The sequence below is a fragment of the Physeter macrocephalus genome, chromosome 18 (genome assembly GCF_002837175.3).
Source record: "Physeter macrocephalus isolate SW-GA chromosome 18, ASM283717v5, whole genome shotgun sequence".
Taxonomy (NCBI): Eukaryota; Metazoa; Chordata; class Mammalia; order Artiodactyla; family Physeteridae; genus Physeter; species Physeter macrocephalus.
This window is the reverse complement of record NC_041231.1, coordinates 41,290,205-41,312,749: the sequence shown is the minus strand read 5'-3', so window position 1 is coordinate 41,312,749 and position 22,545 is coordinate 41,290,205. Positions and strand designations below refer to the sequence as shown.

Sequence of the window (22,545 nt, the reverse complement as noted above, 5' to 3'; positions counted from 1 at the left end):
GAATGAGTTTGGGAGTGTTCTTCCCTCTGCTATCTTTTGGAAGAGTTTGAGAAGGATAGGTGTTAGCTTTTCTCTAAATGTTTGATAGAATTCGCCTGTGAAGCCATCTGGTCCTGGGCTTTTGTTTGTTGGAAGATTTTTAATCACAGCTTCAATCTCAGTGCTTGTGGTTGGTCTGTTCATATTTTCTACTTCTTCCTGGTTCAGTCTCGGCAGGTTGGCATTTCTAAGAATTTGTCCATTTCTTCCAGATTGTCCATTTTATTGGCATAGAGTTGCTTGTAGTAATCTCTCATAATCTTTTGTATTTCTGCAGTGTCAGTTGTTACTTCTCCTCTTTCATTTCTAATTCTATTGATTTGAGTCTTCTCCCTTTTTTTCTTGATGAGTCTGGCTAATGGTTTATCAATTTTGTTTATCTCCTCAAAGAACCACCATGAATATAAGTATATATTTAATCTTGCAAAAAAAAGAAAAGAACGAAAAAGAAAGCTGGAGTAGCAGTTCTAGTATCAGAGAAAACAGACTTTAAAATAAAGAATGTTGGGCTTCCCTGGTGGCGCAGTGGTTGAGAGTCCACCTGCCGATGCAGGGGACATGGGTTCGTGCCCCGGTCGGGGAAGATCCCACATGCCGCGGAGCGGCTGGGCCCGTGAGCCATGGCCGCGGAGCCTGCGCGTCCAGAGCCTGTGCTCCGCAACGGGAGAGGCCACAACAGTGAGAGGCCCGCGTACCGCAAAAAATAAAAAATAAAAAAATAAAGAATGTTATAAGAGACAAGGAAGGACACTACATAATGATCAAGGAATCAATCCAAGAAGAAAATATAACAATCATAAATATATATGCACCCAACATAGAAGCACCTCAATACATAAGGCAAATGCTAACAGCTATAAAAGAGGAAATCGACAGTAACACAATAATAGTGGGGGACTTTAACACCTCACTTACACCAATGGACAAATCATCCAGACAGAAAATTAATAAGGAAACACAAGCTTTAAATGATACAACAGACCAGACAGATTTAATTGGTATTTATAGGACTTTCCATCCAAAAACAGCAGATTACACTTTCTTCTCAAGTGCACAGGGAACATTCTCCAGGATAGATCACATCTTGGGTCACAAATCAAGCGCCAGTAAATTTAAGAAAACTGAAATCATATCAAGCATCTTTTCCGACCACAACGCTATGAGATGAGAAATCAATTACAGTGGAAAAAACGTAAAAAACACAAACACATGGAGGCTAAACAATTCGTTACTAAATAACCAAGAGATCACTGAGGAAATCAAAAAATACCTAGAGACAAATGACAACGAAAACACGACGATCCAAAACCTATGGGATGCAGCAAAAGCAGTTCTCAGAGAGAAGTTTATAGCAATACAATCCAACCTCAAGAAACAAGAAAAATCTCAAATAAACAATCTAACCTTACATCTAAAGGAACTAGAGAAAGAAGAACAAACAAAACCCAAAGACAGTAGAAGGAAAGAAATCATAAACATCAAAGCAGAAATAAATGAAATAAAACAAAGAAACAATTTGTTTCAATTTGTTAACAAAACTCATAAACCTTTAGCCAGACTCATCAAGAAAAAGAGGGAGAGGACTCAAATCAATAAAATTAGAAATGAAAGAGGAGACGTTACGATGCACACTGCAGAAATAAAAAGCATCATAAGAGACTACTACAAGCAACTCTATGCCAATAAAATGGACAACCTGTAAGAAATGGACAAATTCTTAGAAATGCACAACCTTCTGAGACTGAACCAGGAAGAAATAAAAAATATGAACAGATCAATCACAAATAATGAAATTGAGACTGTGATTTAAAATCTTCCAACAAACAAAGTCCAGGACCAGATGGCTTCACAGGCGAATTCTATCAAACATTTAGAGAAGAGCTAACGCCCATCCTTCTGAAACTCTTCCAAAATATTGCAGAGGGAGGAACACTCGCAAACTCATTCTACAAGGCCACCATCACCCTGATACTGAAACCACACAAAGATACTACAAAAAAAGAAAGTTACAGACCAATATCACTGATGAATATAGATGCAAAAATCCTCAACAAAATATTAGCAACCAATAAAATGGACAACCTGTAAGAAATGGACAAATTCTTAGAAATGCACAACCTTCTGAGACTGAACCAGGAAGAAATAAAAAATATGAACAGATCAATCACAAATAATGAAATTGAGACTGTGATTTAAAATCTTCCAACAAACAAAGTCCAGGACCAGATGGCTTCACAGGCGAATTCTATCAAACATTTAGAGAAGAGCTAACGCCTATCCTTCTGAAACTCTTCCAAAATATTGCAGAGGGAGGAACACTCCCAAACTCATTCTACAAGGCCACCATCACCCTGATACTGAAACCACACAAAGATACTACAAAAAAAGAAAGTTACAGACCAATATCACTGATGAATATAGATGCAAAAATCCTCAACAAAATATTAGCAAACGGAATCCAACAACACGTTAAAAGGATCATACACCATAATCAAGTGGGATTTATGCCAGGGATGCAAGGATTCTTCGGTATACGCAAATGTGATACACCATATTAAGAAACTGAAGAATAAAAACCGTATGACCATCTCAATAGATGCAGAAAAAGCTTTTGACACAATTCAACACCAATTTATGATAAAAACTCTCCAGAAAGTGGGCATAGAGGGAAATTACCTCAACATATAAAGGCGATATACAACAAACCTACAGCAAACATCATTCTCAATGGTGAAAAACTGAAAGCATTTCCTCTAAGATCGGGAACAAGACAAGGATGTCCACTCTCACCACTATTATTGAATACAGTTTTGGAAGTCCTAGCCACAGCAATCAGAGAAGAAAAAGAAATAAAAGAAATACAAATTGGAAAACAAGAAATAAAACTGTCACTGTTTGCAGATGACATTATACTACACATAGATATTCCTAAAGATGCCACCAGAAAACTACTAGAGCTAATCAATGAATCTGGTAAAGTTGCAGGTCACAAAATTAACGCACAGAAATCTCTTGCATGCCTATACACTAACAACAAAAGATCAGAAAGAGAAATTAAGGAAACAATCCCATTTACCAGTGCAACAAAAAGAATAGAATACCTTGGACTAGACCTACCTAAGGAGGTAAAAGACCTGTACTCAAGAAACTATAAGGCACTGATGAAAGATATCAAAGATGACAAAAACAGATGGAAAGATATACCATGTTCTTGGATTGGAAGAATCAATATTGTGAAAATGACTATACTACCCAAAGCCATCTACAGATTCAGTGCAATCCCTATCAAATTACCAACGGCATTTTTTACATAACTAGAACAAAAAATCTTAAAATTTGTATGTAGACACAAAAGACCCCGAATAGCCAAAGCAATCTTGAGGGGAAAAAATGGAGCTGGAGGAATCAGACTCTCTGACTTCAGACAACACTACAAAGCTACAGTAATCAAGACAATATCCTAAAGATGCCACCAGAAAACTACTAGAGCTAATCAATGAATCTGGTAAAGTTGCAGGTCACAAAATTAACGCACAGAAATCTCTTGCATGCCTATACACTAACAACAAAAGATCAGAAAGAGAAATTAAGGAAACAATCCCATTCACCACTGCAACAAAAAGAATAAAATACCTAGGACTAGACCTACCTAAGGAGGTAAAAGACCTGTACTCAAGAAACTATAAGGCACTGATGAAAGATATCAAAGATGACAAAAACAGATGGAAAGATATACCATGTTCTTGGATTGGAAGAATCAATATTGTGAAAATGACTATACTACCCAAAGCCATCTACAGATTCAGTGCAATCCCTATCAAATTACCAACGGCATTTTTTACATAACTAGAACAAAAAATCTTAAAATTTGTATGTAGACACAAAAGACCCCGAATAGCCAAAGCAATCTTGAGGGGAAAAAATGGAGCTGGAGGAATCAGACTCTCTGACTTCAGACTACACTACAAAGCTACAGTAATCAAGACAATATGGTACTGGCACAAAAACAAAAAAAAACAGATCAATGGAACAGGATAGAAAGCCCAGAAATAAACCCATGCACCTATGGTCAACTAATCTATGACAAACGAGGCAACGACATACAATGGAGAAAAGACAGTCTCTTCAATAAGTGGTGCTGGGAAAATTGGACAGCCACATGTAAAAAAATGAAATTAGAACACTCCCTAACACCATACACAAAAATAAACTCAAAATGGATTAAAGACCTAAATGTAAGGCCAGACACTATAAAACGCTTCGAGGAAAACATAGGAAGAACACTCTGGAATAAATCACACAAGATCTTTTTTGACCCACCTCCTAGAGTCATGGAAATAAAAACAAAAATAAACAAATGGGACCTAAGAAACATAAAAGCTTTTGCACAGCAAAGGAAACTATAAACAAGACGAAAAGACAACCCTCAGAATGGGAGAAAATATTTCCAAATGAATCAACAGACAAAGGATTAATCTCCAAAATATATAAACAGCTCATTAGCTCAATATTAAGAAAACAAACAACACAATTAAAAAATGAGCCGAAGCCCTAAATAGACATTTCTCCAAAGAAGACATGCAGATGGCCAAGAGGCACATGAAAAGCTACTCAACATCACTGATTATCAGAGAAATGCAAATCAGAACTACAACGAGGTATCACCTCACACCAGTTAGATTGGGCATCATCAGAAAATCTACAAACAAATGCTGGAGAGGGTGTGGAGAAAAGGGAACCCTCTTGCACTGTTGGTGGGAATGTAAATTGATACAACCACTATGGAGAACAGTATGGAGGTTCCTTAAAAAACTAAAAATGTAACTACCATATGAACCAGCAATCCCACTACTGGGCACATACCCTAAGAAAACCATAATTCAAAAAGACACATGCACCCCAATGTTCATTGCAGCACTATTAACAATAACCTGGTCATGGAAGCAACCTAAATGCCTACTGACAGACTAACGGATAAAGAAGATGTGGTACATATATACAATGGAATATTACTCAGCCATAAAAAGGAATGAAATCAGGTCATTTGCAGAGACGTGGATGGACCTGCAGACTATCATATAGATTGAAGTAAGTCAGAAAGAGAAAAACAAATATCATATATTAACGCATATATGTGAAATGTAGAAAAATGGAACAGATGAACCAGTTTGCAAGGGAGAAATAGAAACACAGATGTAGAGAACAAACGTATGGACACCAAGGGAGGAAAATGGGGGGTGGGTGGTGGTGGGATGAAATGGGAGATTGTGATTGACATATATACACTAATATGTGTAAAATAGACAACTAATAAAAAGCTGCTGTATAAAAAATAAATAAGTAAAGTTCAAAAAAAAATACTGAGAAGAAGAAGAGATAAAATGCCCAGATACATACTTTTACAGATACAAACAACACACACAGTCTGGGCATGAACAAGTAGTAGCTTGGGTTAAGTGAAATGAAAACTAACCTTGTTAAGAAAAAAAGAAAAAAATTTGAAAAATCTACAGCAAGCATCATACTCAGTGTGAAAGACTGAAAGCTTTTCCTCTAAGATCAGGAGCAAGACGAGAATGACAGCTTTCGCCTTTTCAACACAGTGCTAGAAGTTCTAGCCAGAGTAGTAATTGGGCAAGAAAAAGAAACAAAAGGCATCCAAATATGAAAGGAAGAAATAAAATGATCCCTCTTTGCAGATGACATGATCTTATATGTAGAAAATCTTAAAGAATGAAGTCAGAAAAAAAAATGTTAGGGCTAACAGATGAACTCAGCAGTTGCACGATATAAAATTAACATGCAAAACTACATTAACAATGAACAATACAAATGTTCATTGCAGTTCTATTTACAATAGCCAGGACATGGAAGCAACATGTGTCCATCAACAGATGAATGGATAAAGAAGACGTGGCACATATATACAATGGAATATTAGCCATAAAAAGAAACAAAACTGAGTTATTTGTAGTGATGTGGATGGACTTGGAGTCTGTCATACAGAGTGAGGTAAGTCAAAAGGAGAAAAACAAATACCGTATGCTAACACATTTATATGGAATCTAAGAAAAAAAATGTCATGAAGAGACTAGAGGTAGGACAGGAATAAAACACAGACCTACTAGAGCATGGCCTTGAGGATATGGGGAGGGGGAAGGGTAAGCTGTGACGAAGTGAGAGAGTGGCATGGACATATATACACTACCAAACGTAGGGTGGATAGCTAGTGGGAAGCAGCCGCATGGCACAGGGAGATCAGCTAGGTGGTCTGTGACCACCTAGAGGGGTGGGATAGGGAGGGTGGGAGGGAGGGAGACGCAAGAGGGAAGAGATATGGGAACATATGTATATGTATAACTGATTCACTTTGTTGTAAAGCAGAAACTAACACACCATTGTAAAGCAATTATACTCCAATAAAGATGTTAAAAAAAAAACAATGAACAATACAAAAACAAAATTAAGAAAACAATTCCAAGGACTTTCCTGGTGGTGCAGTGGTTAAGAATCCGCCTGCCAATGCAGGGGACACGGGTGATCCCTAATCCGGGAAGATCCCGCATGCTGAGGAGCAACTAAGCCTGTGCCAGAACTACTGAGCCTACGCTCTAGAGCCCGCGAGCCACAACTACTGAGCTCTTGCGCCACAACTACTGAAGCCTGCTCACTCTAGGGCCCACATGCTGCAACTACTGAGCCCACACGCTGCAACTACTGAAGCCCACGCGTCTAGAGCCGTGCTCCACAACAAGAGAAGCCACCGCAACGAGAAGCCCACGCACCGCAACGAAGAGTAGTCCCCACTCGCCGCAACTAGAGAAAGCCCATGTGCAGCAACAAAGACCCAACGCAGCCAAAAATAATAATAATAATAATAAATAAAATAAAATAAATAAAGACAACCTAAGTAAATGTAAAGTATCCGTGATCACTGACTGGAAGAATTAATATTGTTAATATGACAATACTACCTAAAGCAATCTACAAATTCATTGCCATTCCTGTCAAAATCCCAATGGCACTTTTTGTAGAAATAGAAAAATTCTTCCTAAAATTCATATGGAATCTCAAGGGACCCCAAAGAGGCAAAACAAACTTGAAAAAGAAGAACAAAATGGGAGTACTCACACTTCCTGATTTCAAAACCTGCTACAAAGGCACAGAAAACAGTGTGGTACTGGCATAAAGACAGACATATCAGCATAGAGATAGAGCCCAAAAATAAACGTCAAATACATGGCCAAATGATTTTCAAACAAAGGTGCTAAGACCATTCAATGGGAAAGACAGACTTCTCAACAAACAATGCTGAGAAAACTGGACATCCATATACAAAAGAATGAAGCTGGACCCTTACCTTATGCCATATGCAAAAATTAACTCAAAATGGATCAAAGGCCTAAATGTAAAAGCTAAAACTATAAAACTCTTAGAAGGAAACATGGGGGAAAGCCTCATGATGGATTTGACCATGATTTCTTGAATATGACACCAAAAGCACAAATGACAAAAGAGAACATAAATTAGACTGTGTCAAAATTTAAAACTTCTGTACATCAAAGGACACTATAACAGAGTGAGAAGGCAAACCATGAAATGGGAGAAAACATCTGTAAACCATGTATCTGATAAAGAATTAATATCCAGAATATATAAAGAGCTACAAACTAACAACAGCAACAAAAATCTATTTTAAAATGGGCAAAGGGGCTTCCCTGGTGGCGCAGTGGTTGCGCGTCCGCCTGAGTACTTGAATAGACGTTTCTCCAAAAACAACAAGCAAATGGCCAATAAGCACATGAAAAGACGCTCAACATCACTAATTATTAGGAAAAATGCACATCAAAACCACAATGAGGGACTTCCCCGGTGGCGCAGTGGTTAGGAATCCACCTGACGGTGCAGAGGACACAGGTTCAAGCGCTGGTCCAGGAAGATCCCACATGTCACGGAGCAACTAGGCCTGTGCACCACAACTACTGAGCCCACATGCCACAGCTACTGAAGCCCATGCACCTAGAGCCCGTGCCCCGCAACAAGAGAAGCCACCGCAATGAGAAGTCCGCAAACCAAAAGCAAGAGTAGCCCCCGCTCACCGCAACTAGAGAAAGTCCGCATTCAGCAACGAAGACCCAATGCAGCCAAATATAAATAAATAAATAAATTAATTAATTAATTAAAATTTTTTAAAAACCGCAATGAAATACCACTTCACACCCATTTGGATGGCCATTTATAGAAACATTTTTTTAAAAGACAGAAAATAACAAGTATTAGCAAGGATGTAAAGAGACTGGAATCCTCGTGCATTGCTGATGGCAAAGTAAAATGGTACAGGCACTACAGAAAACAGCGTGGTGGTTCCCCAAAAAACTAAACATAGAATTACCAAATGGTAAGCAATTCCACTCCTAAATATATACCCAAAGGATTTAAAACAGGGAGTCAAATAGAAACTTGGATGCCAAATGTTCATTATAGCATTATTCACAATTTCTATCGAAAGGCAGAAACAACCCAAGTGTCCATGAACAAAGAACGGATAAACAAAATGTGGTACATACATACATATACAATGGAATATTTCTCCAACGAAAATATACTGATAGCCAATAAGTACATGAAAAGATGCTCAACATCACTAATCACTAGGGAAATGCAAATCAAAACCACAGTGAGATACCACTTCACACCCATTAGGATGGCTATTATCAAAAAATAAGAAGTGTTGGCGAGGATGTGGGACTCTCACGAGTTGTTGGTGGTAATGTAAAATTGTACAACTGGTGTGGAAAATAGTTAGGTGATTTCTCAAGAAGTTAAACATGAATTACCATTTAATCCAGCAATTCCAATGCTAGGTATACACCCAAGAGATCCAAAAAGAAGGACTCTAACAAATACTTGCACACTAATATTCATAGCAGCTTAATTCATAAGAGCCAAAAGGTGGAAACTACCTGAGTGTACAACAACAGATGAATGGATAAATAAATGTGATATATACTCACACAATGGGATATTATTCAGACATAAAAAGGAATGAAATTTTGATGCCTGCTACAACATGCACGAACCCTGAAAATGTTATGCTAAGTAAAATAAGCCGAATACAAAAAGACAAATATTGTATGATTCCATTTATATGAGGTATCTAGAATAATCAAATTCACAGAGACAGAAAGTAGAATAGAGGTTACCTGGAGCTGCAGGAAGGGGTATAGAGTTTTTGTTTGGGATGATAAAAAGAGCTCTGGAAATAAATAGTAGTGATAGCTATACAACAATTTGAATGTATTTAATGCCACTAAATTGTACACTTAATGTGGGTAAATTGTAAATATCAGGGTGAAGAATTAACCAATTAAAACAGTTCATTACTCTACATAACTAACACAGAAACCTGCTATGGCTTCTGAGAAAGCAAATCAATAAAAACAATGAGTGCTTTGTGGGACAACCAGAGTCTCATTACCTACAATCATACACCACTGTCTTATCAGAGCTTAAATATTTCAGTATGTTTAAATGTATCAAAAGTTGTTGTTTTCAAACAGTTCCTTCCCTCCATTCATAATGGTCCAAGCACCTACCTAAGTGCTTCTTCCCTTTCCCATACCAAAAAGCAAAACAAATCCCCCTCTCCCTTCCTGGCTTTCTTCATGATAACAAGATGGCTGCAGCAGTACCAGAAGTCATACCTACATGCAGCCACCCAGAGGGGAAACTGCTCTGCATGGAGCAAATCTGCATTAGGCTCTATCACTCCCAGAGCACTGCCTCTGTTCCAAAGCCAGGCATTCCTACAGAGCCCAGCCCTGGCCATGAGTCAGAAAGTTCTTTTAACAGGTCTAAGTTTTTCATAAAGGCACTGAATTTCACTCCAATATAAAGGAAAGGAGCCACTTTAGTTTTCCATAGAGTTGATTACCCAGTTTCCCTTGAACAAGTTCAATTCGGGTCTAGCCTGAAAAGGTATGTATGGCTGGGGAAAGAAGCAAACAGCAAAGAGTGGCTGGCAAACAGGAAAAGGAAACGAATGACACTGGAAGTAGCTACAGAGAACAGAAATGTACAGAGATAGAAAGAATACCAAAACAAAAAGCAAAAATACCATTTCAAGTCACTGATAGCGAGTCGAAGAGTCTCACATATACCCCCTCCCCGACCACCACCACCACCACCAAATTCCCAGAGAGCATCACAGCCAGATGAGAAAAGGAACAAACAAGAGAACCACTAACTGGAATTAGTGATCTTCCCAGGGATTTCAGTGAGGAAGCAAACAAGTATCACTGTATCAAAGTCATAATCACTTATTTGTATTAACAATATCAAATAGTCAGAAAGTTCAATTAAACAAATGATGCCCAAGAAGTTGAAATGGTAGTACAGGATACTTTATTTTTGTAATGCCAGAGAATTTATTCCTCTTAAGCATGTATCAATTTTTAAATTTTTGAAGATGCAAATTTGTGGAGAAAATAATGCCCTATACTGACAAGGGTGCAGAGAAACAAGTACCCTCACTGTCCTGGCAATAGTTAATTTCTAATGACCAACTGTTCAGAAGTAGGAGATTAGGTAAATTATAGTACCTAATATAGTACCTAATGGAACAGCAGTCATTAAAACAATGACATTCCAGACATAAGAAAATGTTCACAGTATAGCAGATTTAAAATAAAAGACTGTTGGGACTTCCCTGGTGGTCCAGTGGTTAAGACTCCATGCTTCCACTGCAAGGGGCGTGGTTTTGATCCCTGGTCAGGGAACTAAGATCCCACATGCTGCATGGCCAATAAATAAATTACTTGAGTTTTAAAAGTAAAATAAAATAAAATACTGAATGACAATATAAACAGTATAGGCCTAAATTTATTTTAAATGCCTGCATCAGAAAAAAAGACTGGAAAGATATGCCAGTGTGTTGAGAGGGGTTATGTCTGGGTAACAAAAATAAGATATCACCCTTATTTTCTTTTTTGTGTGTTTTTCTATAGTTACTGACATATCTATAATGAATATATATCTTATGTAATCAGAAGGGAAATGTTACACAGAAAAAGCTCAAATGTATTCAACATATTGAATTCAATACAGGGAAGAATGGAACATATTATCTTTTACCATAAAAAAAATCCAACAGAAAAAAATTTTCTTGGTGCTTTTAAAGGTTTAACCTTGAGTTCTATGGAAAAGTCACTCATCCAAAACACGGCTTCCCCAAAGGTGTCAAATGAAAGAGGTATTGTTGGGGTAAATTCAAGCGGCATCCCAATTACCTGCTACAAATTTCCTGAATCACTGTTGTGATAACCGTGAAACTCTAGGTGAGATGGATTCATACTGGAATCCTAAGGCTCCCACCCAAAATCAGTCATCTCATCTCAGCCACAGGCAGTAAACCTTCCTAACAGACTCAAGAAAGAGAAAGGCTGAGGAAAAAAAAAGTGTATTCATGATGTCACAGATTTCTAACAACTAAATATTATTAGACTTACAGCCTGCCTTTTAAAATACTATCAGGGGGACCTCCCTGGTGGTCCAGTGGTTAAGACTCCGCGATCCCAAAGCAGGGGGCCCAGGTTCAATCCCTGGTCGGGGAAGTAAGATCCCACATGCTGCAACTAAACCCACATGCCGCAACTAGAGAAGCCCATGCGCTGCAACGAAGGCCCAGTGCAGCCAAAATAAATAAATAAATAATTTTTTTAAAATAAAATACTATCAGGATTAACAAAGCAAAATAAAACTTTTCACTTTTATTGATCCCTCACTATGTGCTAGGTCCTGGGGTTACAAACACGAAGACAAAATTCCTTGTCCTGGAGAAGCTCAATCCCCTGAGGCAAAGACATGCAATTAAGCATGATCTAAAGGGATAAGTGCCATACTAGAGGTTGGTACCAACTGCTATAGGAGCAAGAAGCAATGCTTATTATTGGGCAGAGCTGGGGAAGGCATCAAAGAGAAGATGACATTTCAGCTTTTTAAGGTGGCATTCCCCAGGCAGAGAAAGGTAGTCATTGCATTCCTGTCATATTATAACAACCAAGCAAAGCGACAAACGTAGGAGAGTTTTAGGCTTGCCTGGAAAAGGGTGAGTTGTCCAGCATATCTCAAGTGTAGGGAATGTGGAAAGAACATCAGAAATAAAACTCAAGAAAAGTTTCGTGCCACCCTTCCTCCTATACATGAAGATGAAAATGGACTTCAGATCTTTTTAATGTTAATATATCTTTATCACTCCCCACACTTAAAAGTAAGGCCACACAGACTTTAGCAGCATCCTTCCTCCTTGGCCATAGACCACAGTCTGGCCAGGAACACATCCTAACCCCAAACACTATCAGGTTCACAAAGGTGGCACAGCTGGCACTGTCATGAAGCATTCACTAAGTCATCCTGATAATTTGCATTCAAAACACAACATAACAAAATCTACTCCTTTATAAACTGGACACTTCCCTCTAGGTAATGAAATTTTTTTCCTATTCCGTTCAACATTTTTATCAGCCACTTGGAAAAGGACAGAAGACAGGTTTATCAACTGTGTAGGTGAAACTTCAAAGAAAAGATGATAATATGTGGGATGACAAACTCAAGCTACAAAAAAGACTTGACAAGTTGTACTAATGAGCCAAATACAGAGAGCCCACCCCCCATTTAGGACCAACAGTGGCAAGCCAAATATGCTCCCCCTCAATGAAATGTAATGAAAATAAATGTAAAATCTTTTTTAAATGAAACTAAAATTTTACATTTATGTTTATTATCAATAGCACACATTCAGGACAGAGATCTAGCTTTACTTCAGTTAATATGCAATAAAATCTAGAGTTTAGCTGTTATAAAACCAGTATGAGTAATTAGTGTGAAATGGCAGCTCAAAAGTGTCCGAATGTCAGGCTTTATACCACGTTAACCAAAAACATCCAACTCAAAGCTAAAATACATGTATAAAACCTTCTATATGCCTGGTACTGAGTTATGTCTGTCAAGAACACAAAGATACAGTTGACCCTTTAACAACACAGGTTTGAACTGTGCAGGTCCATTTATACACAATTTTTTTCAATAAATATAGTACCTGTATTTTCATGTTACAGATCTTTAACTAAGTGAGGGGAAAAGTTTGCATTTAATTAGAGATCACAATATGTGGAATCAAAAGAACCAGGGTTTGAGTTCTGATTCCATCCAGACTGTTTCAGCTTCCTGCCCTTGGGTGAGTCATTTTATCATCTCCTTTGTTTTTAAGGCAGAAATAGCGGAACACAGATTTTTGACTGTGTGAGGGGTTGGCGCTCCAACCCCTGCATTGTTCAAGGGTCAACTGTAAATATGGCAGAATCCCTACTTTACAGAGTTTATAGCCTAAATCAGAGTTAACCATGGGTCAAAAAATCAATTGTGCTGCCACCAATATTTTTTGATGAAATAGAAATGAATAGAAACATCAGAGTACACTCTACAAAATACTATACCATGAAACTTCTGTTTAACTTTTTCATGTGTGTGTATAGTATAAACATACACACATAAGAGATAATAATTTTAATTGTATTTCTTATTGTAGATCGTAGTCAAAAGTTGGAAGGACATTAATCTAATGGAAGAGGATAGAATAAATATACCACGGTAAGATATAAAGTATCATAGAATAAAATCTGTTTGGTTGGAGAAAGAAAGGGGCATGGTCAAGGTAGAAAAAGATTTACAAAGATAGTAATACATGATAGACGCCTTAACAGATAGGAAAGAATCTGAGAGATGAAGATCTGAGAGATGAAGATGGAGGGAGGCACCCCACACAGAAAGAATATGAACAGAGACATGATGCAGCAAATAATAAGAAGTGTTTAATAGATGGCAAACAGTCCTGGCACATGGCAGCACTGGTATAATTAAGTCCAGACAGAAGGACTTGGGGAAAGTTCAGTTTGGCTAAAGTGTAAAATACAAGTAAGTCAGCAGATGAGGCTGAAAAAGCAAATTTGAGCCATAACAAGCAAGTGCTGGGCACACAGAAAACACTTAATGAATGTTAGCTATTCCACTGGTCTTACTTAGCTCTGGAGCCTTAAACCATATTATCTCTAAGATCCCTTACAATACTAAAATTTTATGAATTACTGCAGGGCTATGATGGAAGTTATTTATATGTAAACACAGAACACAAACTTATAAGAAATTACAAGGAGTTTATTCAACGAGGAAGAATGTTCTCATCACAGCTGTCTAACAATAAAATGGGCTGTCTCAAAAAGTGGTGAGGGCACTGTCACTAGATGTATTTGAAGAAAGGTCAAAGTATGATACTAAGTCTGTAATATACAGTTCTGCATTTATCATACATTAATTCTTCCATCAATTTTTGTTCTCATTCCTCAATCAACAAGAGCTCATGAATGAGTTCTAAAGAGAGAGGGAGAAACAGATGGAAGCAGGAGGTTGAGATTTTATTCCATTGTAGATAAGTAGAAAAACAGGAAGTTTCTGAATGACATTTCCCAACACAGTAATTATCCTTACTAGAGTATCCTAATGTGTGATATAGCAAGTCAACTGCAGTTACTTGGGCCACAGTTAAAATAATTTGGCAACGTACCTATGAAAAAAAATTTAAAGTTCCCAGAACCTTTATGTGGAACAAAAATCTTGCTTTCCTATACAAAATCTATCAAGAGGGGGTATACAAGAGTCTTTAGAGAATAATCATAATAAACAGGTTTGTTCATTATGGTAAAAGTACAACATTGGAATAAAGCCCTAATATAGCATATCCAATAATGCTTACACATTGGGAATAAATTCAGATCATTCTTATCTTCAAGAATAAAGACATAAGACATAAGACATAAGAATTCAAAAAATAATCATAATACAAACTACTAAAAATTGAAATTCAGCACCAATGTAAAAGTATGGTATGAATATAAAGCACTTTCAACCTCAATGACCATTCTTTTGAGACATCATCCTTCAGAATGTGTCTAAAAATGATAGAAAATGGTGTCATGTTTACAATTAAGCTTTATGTTTCTAAAGCATATTCTCTCATAACACTGCATGATAAAATTAACCATAACATTTGAATAGTCTATAGAATATTGTTGCATATTGACTTTCGTGTTAAAATATTGATCATTTCCTGCTGATTATTTCCTGCTTGCTTTACAGAATACCAGATCAAAACAAAGCCATCTCGGTTTAAGAAGGCACTCAATAAATGTTTCCTGAAATCACCTTCTTTCTTCCCTACTAACAATGTCTTTAAAAGAGGGCAATAGTACCCAACATACTCCTCAAGGCTGTTAAAAACCTGCCTTATGAATTGTCATGCCTTGAATCTGTACTCATCAGCAAAGCAAATCATATATTCAGAAGCAGAACGATAAATACTATGTAGTCTTATAAAAATGCTTAATATAGAAATAAAATTCCTTAAATATAACTATCCAATTTAAATTTGAAGTCTGTTAAAAAGGCCTTATTTTTTGATCCAGAGACATACACTACAGACAAATTCTTTTCAGAGGCAACATGGTGTAATGAAAGCAGCTGTGGATTAGAATCCCAAAGTCCTAGGTTGAAATCTCAAATCGGCACTTAGTTGGCTTAAGTATCTTAGATCAGTCACTTAATTTCTTTCAGTTAAAGTTTCTTTGTCATCTGTTTAAAAAAAAAAAAAGAGCTTTATGGTGTAAAGCTCAAACAGAATCATGATGTGGAAGTTCCCTGTAAACACTAAAGCCCTGATCATAAAACATCAAGCACATCCTCACTTTTCAGGGCAAAATAAAGTCCTGGGTTTATGATGTCTTCTCTACCCCTAGTGGATGTCTTTACCTCTAACAGATAAAGATACAGGGCCTTTTCCAAGGCTTCAACGGCTGGGATTTCCTTACAGAGCAAGTAACTAAAGAGCCCACTATTTCAATGAGTTGTAGCCCATTTACCAACATATTTAGTGAAATTTTGTGAACACTGGTTCTTTCAGTTCTTTCAGTAATCTAGAAAGTGGGGATTAGAAAAGAATAAGCAATAAATGCTCTGAATCATTACAAAATTTACCTCAGGACAGCAGAATAAACAAGATGACATTATGAAGCCGTTTTCACTGCTAAGATGCAAAACTAACACACGTACTCAAATCTCTGCTGCTATTCTACTCTAGGAATTTAATTACAAACTCTTGTTTCATTTGTTGGTGGTGTTTACTGCTACTGCTGTTGGAGGATGGAAAAAGTATTTTCTCGGTCTTCAGTTTCTATATTTGGTAGTTTGGGTGCAGTCAATATGGGAAAAGACAGGTGTTTCACAAAAATGGTTGGATTTTTCTCACCTAATTCACTCTAGAATAGGAAGCTTCTTGAAAAGGTAAAATAAAGAATGGTAAGATGCAGGACTTTCCAAGCATTTATGGCAACAGAAAGAAAAGCAGAGAATCTCTAAGAGGAAGAGACATAAGGAGTCAGAACACAGGCTAAAAGGATTCAGTAAAGAACAGCTCCTTGTGATACTAGAGAAGGACAGTAAGAGATTCAAGTATATGGCAAAATATTGCCCATTGCCAAGAAGAAAATTAAGGGGAATATTTAATTGTTAAAGGACAAAAAAGGATTAACAACCTCTGAGATCCAATTTCATCATCTGTGTAATGAAGATAACATTAAGACTGCTCTGGGGATCTACATGGTATAACATAAGCGAGAATCCCCAGCACACTGACCGGTCCATCACTGATCTTCAAAAAAGGGTAGTTTTCTCCCCTTCCTGTAAACTCAATCACAGAATATTACAATGGAAAGGGAAGCTCAGATATTGCCTAGTCCTAAGCAAATAAATCAAATAATTTGAAAGCGTTATAACTTGTACAGAATTTTTATATCATAAATTTTAAAGGCATTAAGATATTACTACATGATCTCAAAAACCTTACCAATGTCAAATACAGATGAACAGCTGCACTGGGAAAAACTCCTTTGCACTGCTGCAACAGGGGACTCCTTCCCTCACCAACATCCAAGCAATTTATACAAATTGGTGGGAAAAAGATATGTTTTCCCTCCTTGCTGTAAGGATTATGGGTTAGCAAGCAGAGATAAAAATCTGTGCTCCATGCTGCTCATAAAAATCAAAGTTGAAATCTGAAACATTTTCTCATAGGAATAATGATAATGTTTAGATTTTCTTTTTTTATTTATTTTTATTTATTTATTTTATCTTTGGCTGTGTTGGGTCTTCGTTGCTGCGTGTGGGCTTTTCTCTAGTTGCAGCGAGTGGGGGCTATTCTTCGTTGCAGTGCACAGGCTTCTCACTGCGGTGGCTTCTCTTGTTGTGGAACACAGGCTCTAGGCGTGCAGGCTTCAGTAGTTGTGGTATGCGGGCTCTGCAGTTGTGGCTCGCGGGCTCTAGAGCGCAGGCTCAGTAGTTGTGGCGCACGGGCTTAGTTGCTCTGTGGCATGTGGGATCTTCCCAGACCAGGGTTCGAACCCGTGTCCCCTGCATTGGCAGGCGGATTCTTAACCACTGCACCACCAGAGAAGTCCAATGTTTAGATTTTCAAGCTAACAATTAAACAATGCAGCTAACATACCTTTTTTTTTTTTTTTTTTTTGTGGTATGCGGGCCTTCCTCTATTGTGGCCTCTCCCGTTGCGGAGCACAGGCTCCGGACGCGCAGGCTCAGAGGCCATGGCTCACGGGCCCAGCCGCTCCGCGGCATGTGGGATCCTCCCATACCGGGGCGCGAACCCGGTTCCCCTGCATCGGCAGGCGGACGCGCAACCACTGCGCCACCAGGGAAGCCCAACATACCATTTTTAATTGACTATTTTTCTCACTGTAAGTACCATATTTAGGCTCTTTATAGACTGAACTGGCTTTTATGAAAAGGCCTAGGAGTGTAACCCTGAAATGCTTATGGAAAAGACATATTCTGAGTGTGAACAATCTACACAAGAACTTTTAGACCATAGCTGAGGAAGGGATAGTAGAAGAAAGCTGTGAGAGAAGATGATAGAGACTTTCTTTGTTTGGCAGAAAGGGCAAATAAATTACACTAAATCACAGCTGCTAATGTCTTCAGAATAACTGTCTCTCTCATTTAACAAGCATTTAAGTCCTACCCTGTGCCCAATGCTGTACCCCTCCACAGGAAAAAATTTTTCTAAAGCTAAACCCACAGTCCAAGGAATGCAAAAATTTCCTTCCATCTTCCTGAGTAAATCACACACCAAATCCTAGTGCTTTGAGATTCACATATGCCTATCTTAATTACCCTGCATTGCCTCCATCTCAGAACCAACACACCTGAGGAAATGCCTAGTGTTGTTATTACTCTAAGTACTGTACTAAGAGGAAAGGGAGAAATTAACATTTATTAAGCATTTGGTATGCTCTCATTTGATTTTCACAACCCTGTAGGTAAATATTATCCCCAATTTACACATTAAGAAAATGATGTTAAATAACTTGCCCACAACACCAGTAAAGAGAAGCCAGGACTCAGAAATCTGTCAATTCCACTACTCAGAGGTTCCGACCCAGCAGGAAAAAAATTATCACTTAGGTGCCACTGGACAGTTGACCACTTTCACATCAATTATTTGTTAATCTAGTTAAGCAGGTCTGAGAGCAAGTTACGGAAAAGATAAACCATCAACTCTTCAAATCACAAAATGTATTTAGTATTTAGGGAATGCTCTAAGGGAAAGGATAAAATGTTCCCAGAGGTGAATCCCAGCTCTTCACATTATTTCCCAATCCCATTTCAACAGAGACTCTAGCACTAGGGCTCCTTTTATCACTTCCATCCTAGCCTATATCATTATGCCCTTAGAGCATAGCTAATTAAAAACTTCAGAGTTACCTTTCAAAACAAGATTTTCTACCAGCACAGATCTCTCTGCAGGTCCTTAAATTTAAAAACATTCAGTTTCCACATAATTTGCCTGATGGTATTCCTAAACGTCTGTTACCACTGACAGTTTAAAAGTTATTTTGTAGTGAACTGTGAACTAAACCTTGATTGAGCTGCAGTAAACATGGGAAACAAAAGTCTATGTTTAGACAGATTTCCCCATCTAAAATTTTCCATTAAAACTTAGGCAGAAAAAAAACCTGTACACTCATTTTTCTATCTGTTTCTAACTGAATGACAGGTGACTTACAATAATGCAGTGTGGCTGAACTCCTCTCTCATGTAATCGCCACAAAACACTAACACTATAAAAGTAAAACTAATATTCAACCCCTTAAATTATTGAATATGCCTTTTAAAGAAGTTGAGTATTATAAGAATTATTTAGCTTCTGGAGTTCAACACTTGTAACAGATAAAAAGAGGATTCTAAGAGGAATAATGGTCTCATCTAAAAACAGGTTCGTTTGTTTCTGAACAAAACCGTGACTGTAATATACACTAAACATTGGGACATGTGCAAAAACACTTCCTATTTTAAGTAATAATTATTTATAATATTGAAGGCAAAACAAACCAAAACGGATCAAACATTTCCAGTCAAATGTCTGCAAAATTCTGAACTGGGAAAATGATGTCAACGTATTTTATCCCTTTTTTTTTTCCTAAGGCTCCACTCCAAAAATAAAGAGTCATCGGGCTCATCAACTCAGGTGCAGAAACTCACTAAAACTGAGGTTTGAGAAAGGAGAAAACAGGTTCCCAGAATTTGCCTTCTTGGGTGAAACTGCCCTATGCCCCACACCAAAAACCTCGGGGAGCCGCTGGGGCCCTGCCCACCCCTCCCTCCGACCGCACCTGCCGAGGCCGCGCTGCCAGCGCCCCCTGCCGCCCTCCCCGCGCCCAGGGACCCGCTCCCACCCCCGCGCCTCGCGCCCGCGCCGCCCCCACCCCGCGCACACCCCGCGCCGAGGCCGCGCAGCCTGCGGGCAGCGGCGGGAGGCGCGCGGGCGCGAATCGAGGTGGGGCCGGCACGAGACCGAGAGCAAGGGCGCGTCCCCCGAACCCCCGCCGCGGCCAGGCCGGAGCCTCACCTACCTACGCCGTATTTCTCTTCCTCCGTGGGGGTCCACATGGCCGGGCCGGGCGCGACCCCGCGGGCGCGGCGGCGGCCAGGCGACAGCGCGGCGGGGACGGCCGCGGGCCCGGCTGTGGCGCACCGCTAAGCGAGGCGGGGGCGGTCAGGCGGCGCAGGGCAGTGGGCGGCGCATCCCTCACAGGCCGTCCGGGATGCCACCGCCGCCACGCCCGGACCGCCAGGTTTCGCGGGCGCCCCAGCAAACCCGATCAGCGCGGGCGAGGGTTTGCCACCTGTCAGTCCCTGCCGTTCTCACGCCGCCGCTCGTTCCTCACAGCTCCGCTGCTCGGCTCCCGGCGCCGCCGCGACTCGGCTCGCCTCAGCGGGTTCGCAGGGCGCCCGCGCATGCGCTGCTTCCCGGCGCGCGGGGGCTCGCGCTGCCCGGGCTCGCGCCGCCCGAGCCCGCGCGCGAGCCCACGTGTCGCCGCCGCCGCGCGGCAGCGGAGGGAAATCCGCGAGAGGCGATTGAATGGCCGCACCGGGGTCAGGACTGGCTCTTAGGCCCAAGGCCCCGGGCGGCAGCAAGCGCTGGAGGAGGCGGGGCTGGGCAGGTGGGAGGCCCTCGCACCCCCTGGGCTTCGGCGTCCAGTGCCTCCTGCCAGGCACGCCGAGATCCCCGCGAAATCCGCGGGTCGGAGAGGGGAGAGCAGGGAAAGGAGGGAAGGATACCTTTTTAAGACCCATCCAGGTGTCATCCACGGCGCTGTCACAACCCCATCCCTGGAAAGGTCCCAGGAGCCACCCTGCGCAGCGCCCGGGCCCGCAGGGTGGGGTCGCCGCGGGAGAACCAAGTGGGGCATACTCGGGCTCCTCGCTCTTAGGTCTCTGGGACTCCTCCTAGGCCGAAGCCGCTAGCGCCTCCTTGGTTCTTGTTTCGCTGAGTTGGCCTGCGTAGTAAATGTTTGGGGCCAGAATAATTACTGCAGGCTTCCTAGTTAGGAAGCAGTTGCTCACTGGGTTGGGGGAAGGGGGAGTAGGGGGCGGAAGGGAGGTGTTGTTCCTGCCCTGGGCACCGCCTCTGCTGCTCCTAAATCTCTGCCTTACAGGCCATCCTGAGTTTCCTGTTCGGTCCCGAAACTTTTCTCCTTCCTCTCCTCCTTAAGAATCCATTCACTCTTAGGCCTGCAAATATCACCTTGTGACCCTAGGTCAACCGCTCAAAGACCAGGAAAGTCCTGGCAACTGCAGGACTTCTCTTTTCCACCTACATCTGGATTGCATGGTGTTCCTAGCCCTAATCCCAGCATATCCGTACAATTCTGTCACCAGCACTACCAAGTCAAAATCCTGGTGTCATTCCTATCAGTCTTGGACACCCCCACTCTACAAAGCCCAGCTCAAGGCCTTACCTCCAGAAAATCTTCCCTGATCCTGCAGCTGGCAGACTGGATCCTTCTTTTGCCTGGGATTCAAGCTGTGTGCCTTTGTGCCTTACTTTTCCTATAAGACTGTCAGCTCCAAAATGCAAAATCCAGGCTAAAGTCACCTTTCTGGTCCATCAGGACTCAGCCCAGCACCTGACGCACAGTGTTGAATAGGAAGCAAGACTAATACAAGAATATCTTGGTAATCAACAGATCTTGTTGATTCTTCATTCACAATATTCCTTATGATTGGTAACTCCTCCCAGGCCTAATTGTGTTCACCTGGATTATTGCCACAGACTCCTGACCTATAGACTCCTCCTCCCACCAGTGAAGGCTGCTCACTCCTGCCCCTGGAAAATGTTCCGTAAATGATTGAGTTTCTCAATAGCTAGATATACACATTTTTTGATCCAAGAACATAATAAAAGACATATCCTTATTTATGTAGCTGACTATTCCAGGAAGATAGACCCCCGCCCAATGGCCACCATGGAATGTTTACCGTGGAGTGAAGCCACATTCCCACAAAGTCTTCTCCAGGGAGCTATCCAGCAAGAGATGCCAAGTTCTACAGACCTTCTGAACAACTTTTTTTTTAAAGAAGGAAATTGATTTTTTTAACATCTTTATTGGAGTATAACTGCTTTACAATGGTGTCTGAGTTTCTGCTTTATAACAAAGTGAATCAGTTATACATATACATATGTTCCCATACCTCTTCCCTCTTGCGTCTCCCTCCCTCCCACCCCTCTAGGTGGTCACAAAGCACAGAGCTAATCTCCCTGTGCTATGTGGCTGCTTCCCACTAGCTACCTATTTTACGTTTGGTGGTGTATATATGTCCATGCCACTCTCTCACGTCGTCACAGCTTACCCTTCCCCCTCCCGATATCCTCAAGTCCATTCGCTAGTAGGTCTGTGTCTTTATTCCCATCTTGCCCCTAGGTTCTTCATGACCATTATTTTTTCTTAGATTCCATATATATGTGTTAGCATACGGTATTTGTTTTTCTCTTTCTGACTTACTTCACTCTGTATGACAGACTCTAAGTCCATCCACCTCACTACA

General features: G+C 40.2%; 1 protein-coding gene across 1 annotated transcript in view; it reads right to left on the bottom strand.

The window, feature by feature from the left end:
- DOCK3 (dedicator of cytokinesis 3) overlaps nucleotides 1-20,144 on the bottom strand; it is a 463,183-nt gene extending 443,039 nt beyond the window's left edge. Inside the window, exon 1 of the mRNA XM_028479808.2 lies at nucleotides 20,070-20,144. Within this exon, the coding sequence (XP_028335609.1) occupies nucleotides 20,070-20,106 (37 nt within the window). The 5' untranslated portion in view covers nucleotides 20,107-20,144. The remainder of the gene's footprint in view (nucleotides 1-20,069) is intronic.
- Between the last annotated feature and the right edge of the window lie 2,401 nt (nucleotides 20,145-22,545).